General features: G+C 41.4%; 1 protein-coding gene across 5 annotated transcripts in view; it reads left to right on the forward strand.

Annotated features, from left to right (window-relative positions):
• The first annotated feature begins 956 nt into the window (after positions 1-956).
• The window catches only part of LOC149153430 (zeaxanthin epoxidase, chloroplastic-like), a 230,511-nt gene continuing 211,767 nt past the window's right edge, over positions 957-19,700 (forward strand). For 2 of the 5 annotated variants that reach the window (XM_089440861.1, XM_089440860.1), the window contains exons 1-2: positions 1,729-1,858; positions 6,852-7,327. Coding sequence is in view for 2 of the 5 variants with exons in the window: in XM_089440860.1 (XP_089296986.1) it covers position 7,327 (1 nt within the window). In the remaining 3 variants the exon portion in view is untranslated. Of the gene's footprint in view, positions 1,859-6,851; positions 7,328-19,700 lie in introns of all 5 variants that reach the window. The other 3 variants (XM_089440859.1, XR_016262920.1, XM_089440862.1) reach the window with 3 other exon arrangements.

Here is a 19,700-nt window from a genome sequence, read left to right on the forward strand (position 1 = left end):
GTTTCATGGCTGGAGTGACATCTGTCTGATGCCTGGATTCAATGCCTAGTGATGTGTGTGTAGTGCCTGGATTCAATCGGAAGGTCACATTGCTGTGTTGTCTGTCAATCCCATGTATTTTTGTTTCATGGCTGGAGTGACACTGTCTGATGCCTGTATTCAATGCCTAGTGATGTGTGTGTAGTGTCTGGATTCAAATTGCTGTGTTGTCTGTCAATCCCATGTATTGTTGTTTCATGGCTGGAGTGACATCTGTCTGATGCCTGTATTCAATGCCTAGTGATGTGTGTGTAGTGTCTGGATTCAAATTGCTGTGTTGTCTGTCAATCCCATGTATTGTTGTTTCATGGCTGGAGTGACATCTGTCTGATGCCTGTATTCAATGCCTAGTGATGTGTGTGTAGTGTCTGGATTCAATCGGAAGGTAGGAAGGGTAGCCCCAGCCCACCAAGCCTAACCTAGGGAGGGGATAAACATGAAGGAAGGAGCCATATAAGCCTCACCTAAAACACTTACCTAGTACATATATGCTTATCAATTAATAGTGATTATCCCGGAAACAGTGTAATGAGCGAATACCATGATTCGTACATACAACATAGAGCTTGATGAGTACCACTAGAGTAATATTCGGATTGTATTGTTGAAATAAATGTGATGTAATCACGTGAAGAAAATACAGGGTCAATTGCTGATCATCGAGTTTGTATGAAGGCAATAAGGTTTTAAGAGGTTGCTTTTATTTATTTAATTGGTACCTTCTAGCAAATGCATACTGTTCTGGTTCTTGTCACTTTCTGTTTCTCGCAGGATGGAGGCCCACATAGCACTACGGGAAAAGATTGATTGTTAGGCCGACCCATGTTACACTCCTATTCACATAGGAGAGCATTATTGATTGTTAGGCCGACCCATGTTACACTCCTATGTTAGGCCGACCCATGTTACACTCCTATTCACATGGGAGAGCATTATTGATTGTTAGGCCGACCCATGTTACACTCCTATTCACATGGGAGAGCATTATATTTGTAAAATACTACCATTTAGTCTAGCCTTCAGTACGAGAGTGAGGTCGAGTCAGGTTTCGATTTTTGTGCCTTCCCGATAACACATTTTAATTTTTAACATACAGTAGGCCTAGGCCAGAGCCCGATGATCTCCTACTCACAGATTGATTCTTGAATTCAACTGGAAAGCACTGAAGGGTTTGTTTTCGGAACCCATTGAAGAGAAAGTGAAGTGGGAGGTCGTGTCAACTTCGGTTTTGGAGTCATCCACTCGTGTGCTCCGGCATATCTATGTATCTGGCTCAAGTTACAGCTTTAAAGGCATATTCTACAGTAACACATATAGCCACTGTACAAGGGATGGCCCATTTCTATATGTGTAAGATGTCGGATTACAATCTCAAAATCCCGGTTTTTTTGTCAGATAAAAATGTCAATGTGCTCAGAGAACAGTGTTCTAGTGTAGTCCTGAAATACAGAAAGACAGAAAGGGTTTGTTGGAGAAGTACTAGGGTAATCTGTGGGCCAATCGATGACTCTGCAGGAGTGAAGGAATTAGGGGAGAGAAGAAAGCCTCTAAGGATTCTGATAGCAGGAGGTGGAATTGGTGGCCTGGTACTGGCCCTTGCTCTCAAGAATAAATGTGACTGCTTTGAGGTCAAAGTCTTTGAAAAGGATCTGAGTGCTGTGAAAGGAGAGGGTATGCATAGAGGTCCAATACAAATACAGAGTAATGCCTTGGCAGCTTTGCAAGCAATTGACGGTGCTGTTGCGGAGGAGATAATGGAGAGTAGTTGCCTCACTGGGGATCGAGTCAATGGTCTTGTAGACGGTCTCTCAGGCTCTTGGTGAGTGTGTATTTTGTTCAATGCACATTTTGGGAGCTTCACTCCAAATTGACTGGTCTCATACCAGTATTTATTTTTGACAGAGCAGAAAGTAATTTGTTTTATGGTTGTTCAGGCTTCCATATTATCTTTTGTTAGTTTTGGGGTCTGTTTGGCTGTACCATTGCCTTCCCGACCCACAGTTGACGATGTTACCTTTTGCTTATGACACTTAATTTCACCGCCTTCCCTGCATGTTGTCTTTTGTTTATGACACTTAATTGCTTTGTTGTGCGGGTGGGGAATTCCACGTGTTTATGCGAAGGGCATGTGTGCCTGTGTAAAAGAACCAATACTATATTTTTTAGTGACCGCAATGTAAAACTAAACCCCACATATTATTTATTTCAATTACCATATTTAAAAAACTGTAAAACTAAACCCCACATTATTTATTTCAATTACCATATTTAAAAAACTATAAATAAACTGGCATGGATCCATCTTAATGTTGGATCTATTATGCAAAAAGATGGATTGAAAAAGGCCAGGTGCAAACCTCAACGCTTATTACGCTTATTAAATAGTACATAAATTATTTTTAACGTTCACGAGGCTAAAGATAGCCTATGGGACAGATTGTTTCTTCATCTGCTTGATGTTTTGACCCTTTTTCTGTGAAGCTTCAAAATAAATGCTCCCAGCTTATCGACAAACCTCTCGCTAAATAGATTATCCCAAGAGCTAGCTGCCAGCGTATCTGCATAACTTTCCCTGTTGTCTTTGAAAGCCTCACATTCTAAAATGAAATGTTTTTCTGTTTCCACTTTTCCGGAAGAACAAAAAATGCATACTCTTTCCTCCCACATTTCCTTTGGCCTCTTCCAGTGCCCTATTTCACAACGTAGTTGATGAGAATTAGTCTTTAATTGAGCAATGCGAATTTTGGCTCTCCAAGAGATATTGGCCTCTATGTATGCCTTTGGTTGATGATTATGAGTGGGATTAAACACTTCAATATAGTAATTTTTCTTTCTTCCTAGCTCCTTGTCCCAAATATGCTTGTGGAACTTTTCCATAACAAAAGATTTTATCTCTTTGCTGTTTATGGGACACACGTTCAAGCAAATACCCCATTTACTAAACCATTTGTTGTTTTGTTGCATCCAAGGTCTTTTGCTCTTGCACAGTCTATCATTAAAGACAACCTTAGGCCATCTACCCTCTTCCATTTGCTCAATTTTTTATAAATACCTTACAACTCGCACCATAGCAATTGCTTCAATAGGAGCGGTCCTTGTTTCACTTAGCAAGATATCGTAAGGAACTGCACTTTTAATCTTAAATTTGTTTGTAATCAAACGCTTCTGAATTTTCTCAATTTGTCTCCACTGCATGTCGGATGTACTGCTGGCCCATAGTTCACAACCATATAGAATTACCGGAATCACTAGAAGCCCAAAAAGAGTTTGAGTGGCGTTTCAGTCCCATAACTCTGCCTTTCTACACCTATTTTGAAAAGCATAATATGCTTTCCAACCCCCCAAAGTTCTTTTCTTTCTACAACCATTCCAGCTTAGATTTTTGTTGAAGTCAATTCTAAGGTATTTGTAGTCCACAACTTCTTCCAGAATGTTGCCTTCAAAGTAAAACTTATGCTGGTTATGTTTTCTTTTCTTAGAGAAGACCACTACTTTCGTTTTGCTGATATTAACTTGCATCCCCACAGTTGTACAAAAATGCTCAAGGGATAGTAAGTGCTCTTGCAAACCAAGAGCCGATTTAGCAATAAGAATAAGGTCATCTGCATACAAAAGAAGCCTTACAACAAACTTGGCTAAATAGATACCATCAACCCCTTGTGAATTTAACCACTCCTCAAGCTTGTCGATATATAAACCAAAAAGGGTAGGAGACAGTGGGCAACCTTGCTTGACCCCGATATCGCTTTAAAACTTTTAGAAATGCTTGTTGAAGTTCTAATTTTGACTCTCACCTCTTCATACAGCCTATGCACAACTGCTCTCAAATGTTTAGGAACCCCAAGTTCCTCCATTCTGTGCCAAAGCTTATCCCTAGGAACCGAGTCAAATACTTTTCTGAAATCAACAAAGCAATAGAAGACTTCTTCCTTTTTCTCCCACATTTTTTGATGATGTGCCTTAAAGTTATACAATGATCAACTGTGGAATGTTTAGGTCTAAAACCTGCTTGCCCTTTAGCACGCTTATCTCTTTCTTCTGCCCACTTGCTAATTTTGTTTTCTAGCACGCTTCCAAATAGCTTTGCAAACAAAGGGTTTATCATGATGGTCCTATAATTGGAGGGATTATTGACGTCACCGCTCTTGAAAAGAGGTATTGCCAGACTAGTTGTCCAATCTGTGGGGAGCCCTTGTTGTATGATGTTGTTGAAGATTTTTGTAATGTGAGATGCAAGAATTTTTGAGCCCCACTTTAGATATTCGGCTTGGAGTTTAGCTAAGTCTTTTGCTTTTCCAACACCCAACTTCTTGATACCCATCTCTACCTCTTGTACCGTGAAGAGTTCAGTATCAATGTTGACCAAGGGAGGAGGATCAACCTTGGGAACCTGCTCATAGAGTTGTCTTGCATAGTCAAACCATTTAGAAGCTGTAATATTATTTCCAATTTGCATCTTTTTCAGTTGGAGTTCCTTCCAAAATAATTTGGGATTATTTTTCCCAAGGAATATTAGTTCGTCCCTCCTCAAAGCCATGAAATTAGCTTTTTTCTTGCTTAATAATTGCTTGTAAGCTTTGAGCTTTATGTTATCCTTGTTTGACTCTTTCCACATTTTCCTTGCCTTTTTGCATTCCTTGTCAAACCAAGCATTAACTGGAAAGTAATTTGTTTCAGACTTGTTAATTTTTGCTCTTTTGCACTTTGCAAGTGCACATTGAATTAAATGTGTTAATTCATGACTATGAGCACTATGAATTGTATTTTTCTTCTTCCCGAAGTGCCTCTCTAGCGTTATTTTGAAGGTATTACAATTTTCTGGGGTCAAAAGAATTTTGCCCTGTGGGAGATTTTGTTGGACATGCATGTGCATAAAAATTGAGATGCAAACCTCAATACTTATTAAATAAATAGCATATGAAAGTGCATTAAGATTGAGATTTGCATTTTGGATTTTTTTAGTACCTTTTAAGTGCTTAATAGATTAGATTTGGAGATAAGATAGATCTATGCTACTACACTTTAAGTGCTTAATAGATTAGATTTGGAGATAAGATAGATCTATGCTATTACACTTTGTATTTGGAGTCATAAGTATCCACTTTTGTGAGATTGTGTATCTCAACATATGCCTACATGATGATGATCACAATATTGTAACTAGCGTAGACCATTTTATAATGGGTTTTGTAACCCCTATTGTTAGCAGGGTTACATACATTGTTTTAGTGTAGCATTTACCACCAGTGTAAGTGCAATGTCACAAGTCAAAATGCATGTAAAAACCATGTGAAACCTTGTATTTTTCATCCTAGACTTGTGTTTGGTCAGTTTGAGTATGTATTTAGTTGTTTGGTTGAACCATGCTTTGTCTTTTGATAACTTCACGTAAGCACTCGTCCCTAACTGGATTGGAGGGCTTTTAGGTGAACTATCTTGTGACCTTATGGTTTTATGGGAACCTACATTTGTAAAAATGATCACTAGTGTATGGGTCAGTGTGGCCCACGTCAAGGTGCACCTATGTCATTCCACATGGTTAGAGTCTATCGAGTCTGTATGTGACCTTGGCTTTGGTGCAATATTCCTCATGATAACTCTCAAAGCATAGCAGTATCTTTTGACATTATTCATGTTTCCCAAGACAATTCATGGTTCCCAATGCAAAATGGTCTTGGTGGTCAAAAGGTCAACCTAGTCTCAGATTGTAAGCATGATGAATGGGTTCCATGTCACGTGGAATTTTCTAGATCCAGACATCCAATGGCTAGTTACCACTTGGTCAAATTTGGTCAATAGGTTAGGAAAATTTTCCAGGGGGGCAAAACAAACAAAGCGTTGGGCAGAATCATACATGCATTATGTCAAAAGTGATTAGCATGAAGAGACAAACAAAACCCATGTGTCAAATTTCAGAGATCAACAATGGCATTACAAAACTAACACAAGGGTATGATGACATGGCATACGGGGTGATGATGTGGCAATGCCCTTGGTGATGTGGAAAATCAGAGAGATACCTAGTACATATTAGGACCAGTAAAGTAGAACCTAGGTTTTGGAATTGTCAAAATGTCAAGGGTGTTGGGGAGTCAATTTCCATGTGGCTAAGTTGAATTACTAAAGGGAAAAATCAAGTAAAAATTAGCCAATGGTGAAGTCAACTAGCCGTTAGAGGGTCTAACTAGCTGTTGGAGACTCGATGGACCAATTAGTTGAACAATGAACCATGAACAAAGAGAATCTTGAACTAAATTGTGGAAATTTGTCCAAGTCGACTCCCTAGTGGGTATATTAAAAATTATATTGTGGTATTTTATGAGTTAATTTACTAAGTCTCTGACTTGTGGATGACTAGTAAATATTTTATTGAGGAAGAGTCAAATTAGCTGTTAGCTAGCTGTTAACTAGCCATTATAATTTTTTGAATAAAAGCTAGGCTCTCCTCATTTCTAAATTGTTGTTGTTCATTTGAGACAGGTGCTATCACAATAAAGAGCTCATTTTATTGCAAACCCCTATGTACTTTTGTACATTGGTGGAGTGCATCTTGTTTCTATTTTTTCTCTTGTTGTGTGATTTGAGCATTTTAATTCTAATTCCTTTGAATGATAAATAAAATTATCTCAAGATTAACGCTCCTTGCCATTGAGGAACTACATAGTTATGTGGAGAGGAACAATTAGGGGAAAATCCCACTTGCTTTTTTGTTTTGTTTTGCTGGTAGAGTTAATCCAAGTTATTAAACTATTTCATGAGAAAGCTTCAGTAGTCTTTTGGATTTCATATTTTACTGCACACAAGTGATGAAGGTTGAGGCTCCATTCTAAGGAAATGTCACTCCTCGGGAGATTCAAAAGAATTAAAAGGAGTTAAGCAAAAGTGAGGGCAATTTCTAAAAGGCCCAAACTCTCCCTTGATCAAAGCCACCATAGTGATTTGAGAGGGTAGTTACTTACAACTCTGACAAGAGGTGAGACTCTAAGGGACACAGGTATATCGCAACAATCACTTTAAATTCAAAAAATCCAAATTTATTTTTATTTTCTGCAATTAGATTTGGAAGTCTGCTTGCTGGTTTTTACTGTTACACAATTTTAACGATCTTAATTCTTGAAAATAAATGTCATAATTGATATATCTAGTCAATATTTGTTACAAGTTTTTATCACCCAGCATTTTACACTTGTATCTAGCCACCTATATTGCAGATCTGTAGGTTTACAAGGCTGTATCTCATCAAATCTGCAATTTATAGTTATCTACAGCTAGTTCTACAGCTATACAAGTAAGTTATCTTACCCTAGAACTTTGTATAATACTCTAAATTGTTTTAAAAATAATATTTTCACCTTTTAAGTGTAGCCTTATTTAATTTCCAGCCAATATTAATCGCATTATATAAATCTAGAATTTTCTGGGTATTTAAATATATTGATATTTCACCCAAAAATCTAAAATTCAATTTCTAGTCAACTGGAAATTGTGTTTTCAGTCATATTTTGGTAGACATTGAACCTCTAGCCTTTCCACTGTAATGTCCCGTTTGTGAAAATATGCTATTTTACTTCAACAAAATTTCAAAATTTTCTTTGGGGACTTTTGTCAAACATTTAGTAGACAAACATTTTCACAAACACTTGGTGAGCAAAGTAAATGACATGTACAACAAGAATATTGCAAGGGCAAAGCAATAATTTTATTAGAATATTGAGAACCTGAATACCACTTTGACAAATAACTCAATCAATTTGGCACTGCTGTAGCTGACAGCTACTCGGCCCTCCTAGAATGATGAATTTGGCCTCCACCTGAACAAGCAATTTGACCCCCAACAATAAACTCAACCTCTCTGGAAAGATAACTCAGCCTCAGCAATAAAATTGGCTCTAGCAATTAAACATGGATTCGGCCCTAGCAAATACACTGGGCTCTGACAAATAAACTCGACCCAATAAATAAACTCAACCCTAGTAGATAAATTCTGCCCCATCAAATTAACTGGGCTCCAACAAATAAACTCTATGCAAAAAATAAACTCGGCCCAAATAGATTAACTGGGCTGTGGTAAATAAACTTGGCCCCAACAAATAAACTGGGCTCCAGCAAATAAACTCGGCCCCAACAAATAAATTGGGCTCTGGCAAATAAACTCGGCTCCAACAAATAAGCTGCACTCCGGCAAATAAACTCGTCCCCAACAGATAAATTCGGCCCAACAAATAAATTGGGCTCCGACAAATAAACTCGGCACTAGCAGATAAATTCAGCCCCAACAAATACAATTTGTCTTCAGCAATACGGTCCCAAAATGCTGATGAATTCAATCCTTGAAAGCTACCCGCAAATTAAATATGAATGGAGGATTTGAGTGATCTTCCCGCAAGCCAATTAGGGTGGCACTCGAAATCCACCGAAAGCAACAGAGAACCAGCGAGGGTGGGCACTCGAAGTCCACTGGAACCAGTTAGAGAGCTTCGCCCCAAACCCTCATGCTAGGCTCGCTTGAGCCCCAATCAATCATCAAAAGATAATCACAAATCAAAATGCTAGAGAAATGGCCTTTTCTCCCCTTTTATAAGATTTTACCGAATCTTCTCCAATCTTCTAGAAATCTTTTATTAATAAGCCATTTAGTGTATTTTCCTCCTCTTCTCCAAGTGACTTTTGCCCTTTTTTATTTACCCATTAGATAAAAACTCTTTTTCTCCTTTTATTTAATAAGTGACTTTTTATTACTAATTAAAGTCACTTCTATCTCCAGAAAATGCTTAAACTACCACCATGATCACACCGACCTCCCAAAGCCCCATTTTATCATCCTATCTTGTACATCTTTTCATCTTAATTCGAACGAGCTATTACACTAAGATGTTTCTCCAAATAATCAACCTAAAAGCAACACCTAAAGCGCAATTAATTAAAAGATGTCTGTTAATAACTCTGTTTTATGGAAATTGTCAAAATGCAACGGAACCAAGACCAAACTGTGGGGAACTGATCCTGATGATAAAATATGGCAAGCAATCGTTGTTGGACCCCATTGTAACAACCCAACCATGAATGACTCGATTTGGCTATGCAATCTCATCATGTAATTGAATTTTAAAAATTAAATGGGCTAAGTAAGGGACATAGATTCCAAGAGGTCTGGGGGATGTCAAATTGTTTGGGAAATTCAACTTACTTGCTAAAGGAAGGAAACATATGAAATATATGACAACCATTAAAGGATGGTTTTTGAGCATTGAATGCACAAGGATGGTCTATGGAATGAGACTGTTGTAGGAAAGTAATTGCGCTGCAACACTAGGGACAAGCCCATGCAGGGTTGGAAACCACAACAAGGCAAACAAACAACAAAAGGACAGGAAAATTAATGAGAGACAAAATGCTGGTATGGAACTGCGCAACAACAAAAAAACAGAAGGAGAGGAAGAAGATGGGGATAGGAGGACTCATTCTCATTCATTCAAGAAGGGAGATTCAGATTGGAGTGCGCAGAAAGAGCTCGAATTTTGTAGAAGGAGAATCGAACTGCAAGAGACAGCGCAAAAGAGAGGAGAGGCAACAAGCCTATGGTTTTCTCTGAGTATTGTTTGTCTTTCATTAGATAGATGGAGGGTAGAGGTAGGCGACCTCCAGAATTTCCTGTGCATTGGTAAACTGTTGAGAAGTTGGTGGGTGGAGGAAGACGAACCTCCAGAGTCCTTGTTTCAGCTGGTAGATTGGTGTTCATTCCCTTGAGAAAGACCATCTCAGACCCTTGGAATATGGCTCGGGGGTGATAGCTACAAGTAGATTGGATGCAACTTGTCTACAGTTGGGTGGAGATTTGAATGTGAAAATTCCTAGAGTCGAAGGAACCCCTACTGCAGCAAATCTGAATCTACTTCACCTACTTGATCTTAAATTACATTCATCAAGTTATTCTTCTGAATACTGAAGCAAATTACTTCTGTAGCCTACACTAATTTAATATTTGATCTCATGAAACAAAAAACAGAGCAAAGAACAAGATACATAGGACAAACTTATTTTTGGACACAATAGTCCTCGGAAAAACGCAATGCCGGAAAACCAGTGCAATAGTTCTGAGGGTTTATTATTATGCAGGAGAAATATTTGAATACATATCTAGGATGCTCATCTAGCAATCCTTTACAGAGAAAATACTGGCGGAAAATCTGAGTGAGTTTTACCTCACTTTACCCAGAAGAATTCTGGCTAATCCGGCACAAGACTAGCTAACCCCGGCTATTTCTGCTTCACCTCTTCTGCCCTCCGCGTTAGCTTTCCTGGCTGTTCCGGTAGTTCCGGCTTCTGTCCTCTGCGTCAGCTATCTCGGCAGTTTCGGCTTTTGCCCTCTGCGTCAGCTTTCTCCGTAGTTCTTGGTAGTTCTAGCTTCTGCCCTCTGTGTCAGCTTTCCCGGCTGTTCCAGTTGCTCCTGGTAGTTCCGGCTTTTGCGAGACAGACAACTTTTCTGCTCTGCTGACTCTCTCCGCCTCTCTGTCTGTATTCTCCAGAAAGTCCTCCTCCCGGATTCTCGCTACCCTTCTGTTGCAGAATGATCACTTAATTCGAAATCCTTAGCAAACCCTGCCCTATAAATCGAATTCTTGATCAATTCGTTCTCTCTGTGTGTGTTTCCAAATGAACCCCAAGCCTCCATTTTATACTTTTCCTGTTGAGTCTTTAACCGTCGAGATTAAGTCTCTAATCAACGGTTAGGATTAAAACATGACTTGATCCGCCTTCTAGATCATTCTCACCCATATTTTGATTAATACCCATTAATATTTTAATTTTCCTAAGTTTAAACTTAGGAACCCCATTAAAAATATTAATTATCATAATAAATTACAATCCGGGTGGAATTTCACCAAACGGTTTCTGTGTTCTTTAGAACTCATGTGCCTTAGCCTTTCCGCCAATTTTCAAGGGTAGAGCACTTCCGATGCTACCAAAAACTAACTCTCCCTCTTAGCGAGGAAAGTGCTCTAGCAACAATGCCCAACTGCATCTCCCTTTCCGCACTGTTACTGCCACCAACGCTGTGTTGTTGCTGCTACTGTACTACTACCCATGACATTGCCACTGCCATTGTTGCATTTGTACTACAACTCCCTCTCAAGCGCCGTATCTGCTATGCTGCTAGCACTACCACTGCTAACACTGCATCCATACTGAAACTCAGTTGCTGAGAGAAACAACTGAAAAACATCCAAAATTAGTTGAACTTAACTATGTTCAACATAATACAATGAATGTTGGAATCTGACTGCTGTTGATTTTGACCCTTTGTATCTTCTGCACTGTTGCTGACTCCTACACTATGCCAACTGCGATGTTGCCAACCTTGCTCTATCCTGATGAATCTCTGGTCTCCATCTATTGCATCTGCCCTCTAAACATTCCACTACATCATCTGGCACTAAGTCCATCTCGCTACTGTTGAATCTTGGGCTCCTGTAGCAAGGAATTGATCCAAGAGGTGGACTCCTCAAGGATCCTGCTCACATGTAGTCCTCTCGACTACAGCTCAATGTCGCCCCATCTCCCTCTTGGAGATGCGTGGGCACTCATGGCATACTCTTTCTCGTCAATCTTTGCTGAAGCAGCCTTAGGGTCATGTTTCTCATCCTTATCCTTTTTCTTCAAGGGACATTGGGATGCATAGTGGCCCATCGTGCCATAACTGAAACATTTCACCTTCGAAATGTCCTTATTTCGCTTCGGCTTTTGCTGTCCCTTCGATGCTAGAGCTACGTTCTCCTCCTCCTCCTTCGTCTTCGTGCCACTCCCACTGCTGCCACTGAGGTTGACCTTCACTAGGTCCCTCCTTAACTCTTCCAGTTGAAGAGCCACCCACATCTCCTCCCATGAAGGTAGTTTGTCTCTGCCCAATATGCTTTGGACGAAAATTTGCCATTCATCCGAGACTCCATTCAGGGCTATCCTCACCATCGCGGTTCGCTGAGGAGTGGACCCCACTGCAGCAAGCTGGTCCCTAGTGTCCTGAAGACGTTGAAGATAGAGGTTCACCCGTTCTCCTTTTTGCATCAAAGTCCGCTGCAACAATGAAGTTATGATTCATGCGCTGACCCTATCTATGATTCTCAGCCAAAGTTTCCTGCAAATAATATGTTTGCATTTTCTTGACTGTAAGCGACACAAGGAGCCATTCACGTTATAAAGGCATAATTCTGGTTGTTGTAGGCTCGTATAACTATTAACATTGTGCAAGGGACTATTTCGTAGGCTTGAATGACCTAGGATCTGTTCTTGGATTTGTTCTAACTTTGCATCCCTATTGGGTGCATGAAAGGCTCATATCTCTCATAGATAAACGTTGACTGCAATTTTTCCTTAAGATTATAAATGATATAAGATGTGATGTCTACACTTAATAAGCAAGATTAGGTTACATTTTTGAGTTGAAATGGTGTGCTTAAGAAAGATTTGAATGTGCTGTATTGTAACCAAATAATAACATATACAGTGAAGCCTCGAAGACTCTAGAAAGTTCTACAAAGATCTGAACAAAGAATACGACAAATATTGGCATAAGAACCTCTTTTATTAATGAATAATTGTTAGATAGAGGAAGCTTGTTGACAGGGTCCGCATCTGTAGAATTTTATGCACATATACAACTTATAATAGTTGTTGAACTGTGCACCAACATGTGAGCTATGTGCTGACGTTGAGGGCAACTCCCTCTTGCAACCTTAAAGACTCTTATCCCTACATCAAGGGTGTCTCAGCCTTGCATTTTTTAAGCAGCCTCCATTCTCGCCTCAGGGGCTCTAGTGATGAGGATTGTATGTCCTTGCCAATAGCCAAATGCCCTAGAAACCCTTGGTGCCATAGTGCTACTTGCAGGTTTGTTTCAAAACAGGAAGCCCCTGGTGTGTGATAGGGGAGGTGGTGCCCTTCCAAAGCTCATAGCAAATCCTCAGCAAAGAGTTGTTGCAAGAGCGCCTACGCCCGCATGCTTGGGATTCCCCTGCTCCAATCCAGAGAATGATTGAGGGCCAGGAACTCATTGGAGTGGATTTCACCCAAGCTCAGGAGGGGTAGCACTGTTGTGTGCTTTAGTAAACCATCACCGCCAACGCCAAATGCTGGCGCTGACCTTCATAGGACCTCTATAGTAGGGTCATGGTTGAAGTGACCAACGCAAAGAGATAAATGATGAGTTGGTGCAAGCTCTCACGATTGCTAGTGAAATTCAGAGCAGGTGCATCACATAAGGCTTGGCGAGGTTCCCTTGGTCGAGCCATGGCAGAGTCAAGAGCAAGCTCGACGCAACATAGGAGGGAAAGCCTTACACTTACAATTAAACCCGATGAACCTTATCCTTTATTTGATCAAGCCCTAGCCATGGTAGCCATTGATTGGCACGCTTGATTTTCCCTTTAACATGATTAGACAAGTAAATGATTGCATGGCCCGGAACCCCCAACCCGAAAATATTATTTTGGAGACTTATATTGCATTGCAAAAGGATTTATCGGGATGACGCCAGCCGAGATGAGCTGGATGACATGTAGCCCAACAAGTATACCATTGGCTGGGGGTGGTGCCCACCGAACAATGCATCTTGGAATCCCTCGCTTGGTGGTGCCAAGAGCAGGTGGAGTGATGTCAATTGCCATAGAAGCCCAACGGGCACGTAATTGGTCAAGAGGAGGCCCTATTGCCATGTTTGCCTGATGGTCCCCACCCAGAGGTATGAAGGAGGAAAACGGAGGAAAACGTCGGGATGGGCCAGTCGAGATGATGTGTCCAGAAGGGTCCTTGCCTAACTGGTTAGCCTGTACCCCATTGGCGGAGAGCGCCATGCATGCAAGCCCGACAAGGGGATCCCAACAGTTAGCAAGGGAGAGCGATAGGAGAATCACCGGGATGGAAGCGTTGGGGCTGACGTGGTGTTGCAACCACGTGGGCCAATTGGAAGAGACAAACTGTAGTAGGGTGGTCCATAGCCTTCATGTGCCTTGTCGACTGATTGAAGAGTGAAGTCTAACCGTATCACCAGGATAAGAGAGTAGGGGTGATGTATGATGACTGTTGTGGCAAGGCATGTAACCCGACCGCATTTCCATTGGTGAGGGGTGGACCCACGACCAGGTCAGCGTGCAAGCTCTAGCCTAGAGCAGTAAATGAAGGGGCAAAGGGAGGAACGCTAGGGTATAAGGATAGAGATGATGTGGCATAGGCTTTGGTGGCAAGTAAGGTCGAGGTAGAGGACCAATGGAAAGGAGGTCGCGTGACCAATGACCCCACTGCACACGTAAGCTCATAAGCGAGGCCCCGATAGTTAGCAAAGGGTTGCTCTTAGGAAATCGTCAGGATGGGAGAAGCGAGCCGACGTAAGATGGGTGTGTTGTAGGGCCCGCAGTGAGGTTGACAACCCATTGGTGGGAGATGTCCCCACATGATAGGTCATCCTGATCGATTGACCCTTGAAGTATCGAAAGGTGCAACAAGGAAAGCGCTTAGGAATTGCCAGGAGAAAATAAGCGGGGTGACATGTCCAGCAGGACCCACCTGGGAGGCATAAGGGAGCCATGTTGAAAGCGTTGGGTTGATGCAGAAGTGGGGGCCGTTGCTTTCGACGAGGTCTGATAAAGGCATATATATGTGTGTGTGTTTGCACGCAAGGTAATGGCTCTGGTTGTAAGGCTTTGAGGACGAGCTGATAAACCTATGCGAAGTAGCTTAAAAAAAATAAAAATAAATAAATATTCATACCCCATTCCTCCAACATGACTTGAGGGGTTGGGTATGTCACACCCATAAAAATCCTCCAAACCCTCCAAGCCCACCAACGGTGTAATCTCGCTCCTATGACTTGGCTGACGTAAGCTCTGGAAATCTCTCCTAACTGCACCACAAGGTAATCCAAAATTGGGAACATTACGGTCCTCCTTCCCCAAAATTGCTTGTCCTCAAGCAATTTTATCACAAGCTGATCCAAACTAAAACTAATACTAGGGTCCCGAATGTACCACTAAGTTACTCCATGCTGTTGTACTACTCCAACGTGAATGAATCCCTCGATATTGGGGTCCCAAACCATTCTGATCAATGCAAAGCATTCCTTGCTCCACTCAATGTCCAGCAAGGTATAGGCACCATAAGCCCTCTGCATACCGCCAATAAGTAGACCACCCCGATAATGCAAAGTCTTGATCAACTGCTTGAGAAGTTGCCCAACTGGGAAACTAATCCTATGCACCTCAAGATTGAACTCCATAAGGTACAATCCAACTCTTGCAGAAAAGGATCCTCGTCTGCCTGAGCTAACCATGGCTACCTCTCGCTAAACATATTGCCATACTAGTGAGGCACCCCATAACATCAACGAATTGCTCTTTGTAAAACTGAGGTCCAATGGAAGATTTGAGTTATCTACCCCTATACAGACTAGTTCATCCCCTATGGTAGCTGAACTACTAAGTCCTGTAATGTTAGGGTCCCATACTAATCTAAAAAAGAAACTGTCGTGTTGACGCTGCGCCACTCTAATCATAACTGATTGCCCATCGTGCTCATACTGAGTCCTCGTCTGGAACCCCAATGTCAAAATATTTGTAAGGTCTGAACCCACAACCATGAAACATATCCTGCCAAGGCATATCATCAAGCTCAGAGTATACCGGCCTACAACTAGACTCGATCTTTAGCAACAACAGGGGAAGCTTACCTCGTTATATGGTGAAGGCCTCAACGATCCTCCACATGTGAACCCAAAAATAAACTAGATCACTCGTTGTCATAACCCTGCTCATCGAGAAGTTGAGTGATCTATCAACCAACTGGATCCCTGTATTCCACAACCAAATCAAAAGTTCACAACTTCCAATATCTACTTTAACTACTACTACGTGGTACTGATAGCTGTTGGAACCCATCTGTGTCTAACCTCTAATCTCTTTATGCAATCAATAGATGGCCACCATGTATCGATAATCAGCCTGGTGCATGCTAAACCACCTTGCTCTTGTTGAAAATAGTAGCTAGAAAGGTCCTTTTTTGACTTGTGCCTTAGTCAAAGAGACCAAGAAGTAGTTTTCCTTAGTATGCATTGTGAAATTTTACCTATTGCATCGACTAGAAAATATTCTTCTAACTCAAAATTTAATTATGCAGGTTATTTGCTATGGCAAATAACAAATAAAATCACAACATCAATTTTCACCATAAAATTACTGCGGAAAATAAAATACTGGAAACTGAGAAATTCTAGCATAGAATAATTTTGACACGATTATTTTTGGACAATTGTGAAAAACCCAACTTGGGAAAACTGGTGCAGCAGATGAAGGTTTTATTATTAATCTTCAGTAGCAATTCTGAGTACAATAATTTAGATGCCCAGCTGGCAATCTAATCTGAGGAAAACACTGGCAAAAATATCATGAGAATTTTCTCTCACCCCACAGATAGTTTCTTCCTCCGAAATCACTTCCCCACACTTTGCGCTGAGCTCCCTGCGTGACCCTCTACGTAGAGCTTACACTGGCCCTCTAGAGATTTTGGCTTTCCTTCCTTTGCCTCTTCCGGGAATTGGAAATCTTCCTCTTGGAATGCTATTGCTCTCTTCTTCCACCTGCTACTCACCCTATGGCTCTATCTTCTCTGCTGCTACTGAGAAAATCGAATTGCCTGGGAAACTGAGTATCTGCACTAGATGATTTTTCCATCACCACATCGACTTCCTCTTATAATCCACTATTGGAGCACCAATGACCAAGATTAAAACTTAATCAATGGCTAGGATCATCTATGGATTGATCTGTGTGAGTTACTAGATGATTCTCACCTTATCTCAATTAATACTAATTAATTAACCATATTCCCTAAGTTTAGACTTAAGAAATATTTAAAAAACGGTTAATAATCTAATTGAGACACTTCTAGGTGGAATCTCTAGAAACAATTTCTGGGTTTTGGAGATCTCCTATATTCTAGCCTCTCCACAAAATTTCAAGGCTAGAACACATCTAATGCCTACAAAACCTAACACTCCCTCTTAGCGTGGAATGTGTTTTAGTGCTACTGCACCTCCTATAGTTGCACCCTGTCTTTGTATCATCTCTTGTCACACTGTTGATGTCTGGATGCTGCTGCCCACCAACCACCGTGCAACTCTGATATACACTGCATTTGTGCTGCGGTTGACCCTGCCATATTGCTACCAACACTGCAACTCCCTCTCATCTGTTGTTGCTGCAACTGCAACAAATGCAACTAAGAAGCATCCTAAATAGCCTGCCCTTGCTACTGAAATGGGTTCTCGACCATACCCATCTGTTCTCTAAAATAGACGAACTTAGTACTCCCTAGAGCTTTCGTGAGTATATCTGCCACCTGCTCTTCTATGGGAACATATTGTAGCTGGACTGCTCCACGTTGTACACAATCTCTGATGAAGTGACACCGAATATCAATGTGCTTCGACTTGTCATGAAACACCCGATTCTCAGAGAGCTTTATGCAACTCTGATTATCACAATAGACATTGGTTGCATCCATCCTCTGCTTGAACAAGTTTACTAGTAGCTTCCGAAGCCATATAGCTTCGCATGTAGCTATGTTGGTTGCCATATGCTCTGTTTTTATAGAGCTCAGTGCTAGTGGCTTCTGTTGATTTGGGGTAGCATCGGATGTGATCTAGCCATGAAAATTGGTGGAGAGGCTAAAGCACATGAGATCTCCAAGACCCAGAAATGGTTTGGGGAAATTCTACCCGGTGAAGGAGATATTAAAATAATTAATATTTTTAATGGGTTCCTAAGTCTAAACTTAGGAAAATAAAAATATTAATGGATATTTACTATTAATATAAAACTGGGTTAGAAGGTTCTAAATGACATGGATCAAAACCAAATCTAATCTTAACCGTTGATTAGAGATGTAATCTCAGCGGTTGAAGACTCAACAGAAAAAGTATAAGAGGAGGTTTGAGAGTCAGTTGGAGATACACCAGATTGATCAGTCAGTTCGATTTTCTAGAGCGGGGTTCGCTAAGAGAAATCGAACCAATGATTAGTATTGCAGCGAGGGGCAGTGAGTACGAGGCAGAGAGGCAGAGATAGTGCCGAAAGACCAGCGCAGAGGTAGAGACGCAGACACAGAGCCAGAGGGAGCCACGCAGATGTTGAAATTTCTAAGTCTAACTGTTAGAAATCCTTCCTGTACTTTCTGATTTATTTCTTCCTACTTGTTTTGTTAATTAACAAGTTATTTGCCATGCAAATACTGAAAATAAATACAAGTACAGTCTCAATACATACAGATCATCAACTGAAGGAAAAACGAGCACACAATTGACACTGTTATTTTTGGACTAATGTCCCTAGAAAAACCCAATGCAGGAAAACCGGTGCAACTATCTGAGGGTTTTATTATTAAGCAGTTTCAGAATACAATCTGGGTGCCAGAAATGGCTCACCCAACAGAGAATGCCCTTGGCAGTAGTACCTCTCAGTTGGAGACAGATATCAGCCCCAATCTGCCCCACGAAATCTCCCAGCGTCAGCCTCTTTGGCCTAGCGTTAGCCTATTTGGCCCAGTGTCACCTTCTTGGGCCTCTGCGTCGGCGTTTGGAGCCTCTGCGTCTCCCACGCTAGCTCTCCTCAGGCTCTACGCAGCTCCTGTCTGGCTCTGCGTGGCTCTGTGTGGCCTTTAGCTGGCTCTGCGTCAACCCGCTCCTGGCTTCTGCGTTGATGCTCCGAGTACTATCTTTGTCTCTCTACTACTGCATTCACTGCCCCTTTGGTGTGTTCTCCAAGTGACCCTCAAACCTCCTCTTATACTTTTCTCGTTGACGATTCAACGATCGAGATTAAGTCCCTAATCAACGTCTAAGATTAGATCTGGCTTGATCCATGACTTTTGGACCATTCTAACTCAATTTTATATTAATTCACATTAATATTTTATTTTTCCTAAGTTTAGACTTATTAGGGACTCCATTAAAAAAATTAATTATTTTAATATCTCCCAAACTAGTTAGATTCTGCCCAAACCATTTCTGGGTCTTGGAGATCTCATGTGCTTTAGCCTTTCCACGAATTTTCATGGCTAAAGCACATCCGATGCTACCCCAAATCAACACTCCCTATTAGTGGGGACTGTGCTCTAATAATACTCCTCACTGAGCATCACCCTGATCATTCGGCATCGGTCCCTGTGCTGATGCTAGGCCTGTTGCCTGGCATCCTCCGCATTGCTGCATCATGTATTGCTACCCATGGCCCTGCCACTACCATTGCTGCATCTGCACTGCAACCCCTCTCATCATGTTGCATCGTGTTGCCCATAGCATTGCCACTGCTAACTGCTGCACTGCAACTCAGTTATTGAGAAGTAAGTAAGTGATCTCCCAACACTAACATCTTCGTCAGGCTAGAGACACTCCCGATGCTGAAGCTCCCTCTGTCACTGATAAGTGCTCCTTCTCTAACCTCTGCGCTGCTGCAACAACTCTGTGCATCTCACACTACTGCCTCACGCTGTCCTGGGACTCCTGCACTGTAGCTCCCTTTGTCGCTCCATTTGCCGTCTCTCCTGACATCTGCCAATCCTGCTACTCCTCTTCGGGGCTCCCATAGCAAGGTATAATCCAAGAGGTTGGGTACCTTAAG

The sequence above is a fragment of the Pinus tabuliformis genome, chromosome 9 (assembly GCF_031772625.1).
Source record: "Pinus tabuliformis cultivar Carrire ecotype Pingquan chromosome 9, CPIR1, whole genome shotgun sequence".
Classification (NCBI taxonomy): Eukaryota; Viridiplantae; Streptophyta; class Pinopsida; order Pinales; family Pinaceae; genus Pinus; species Pinus tabuliformis.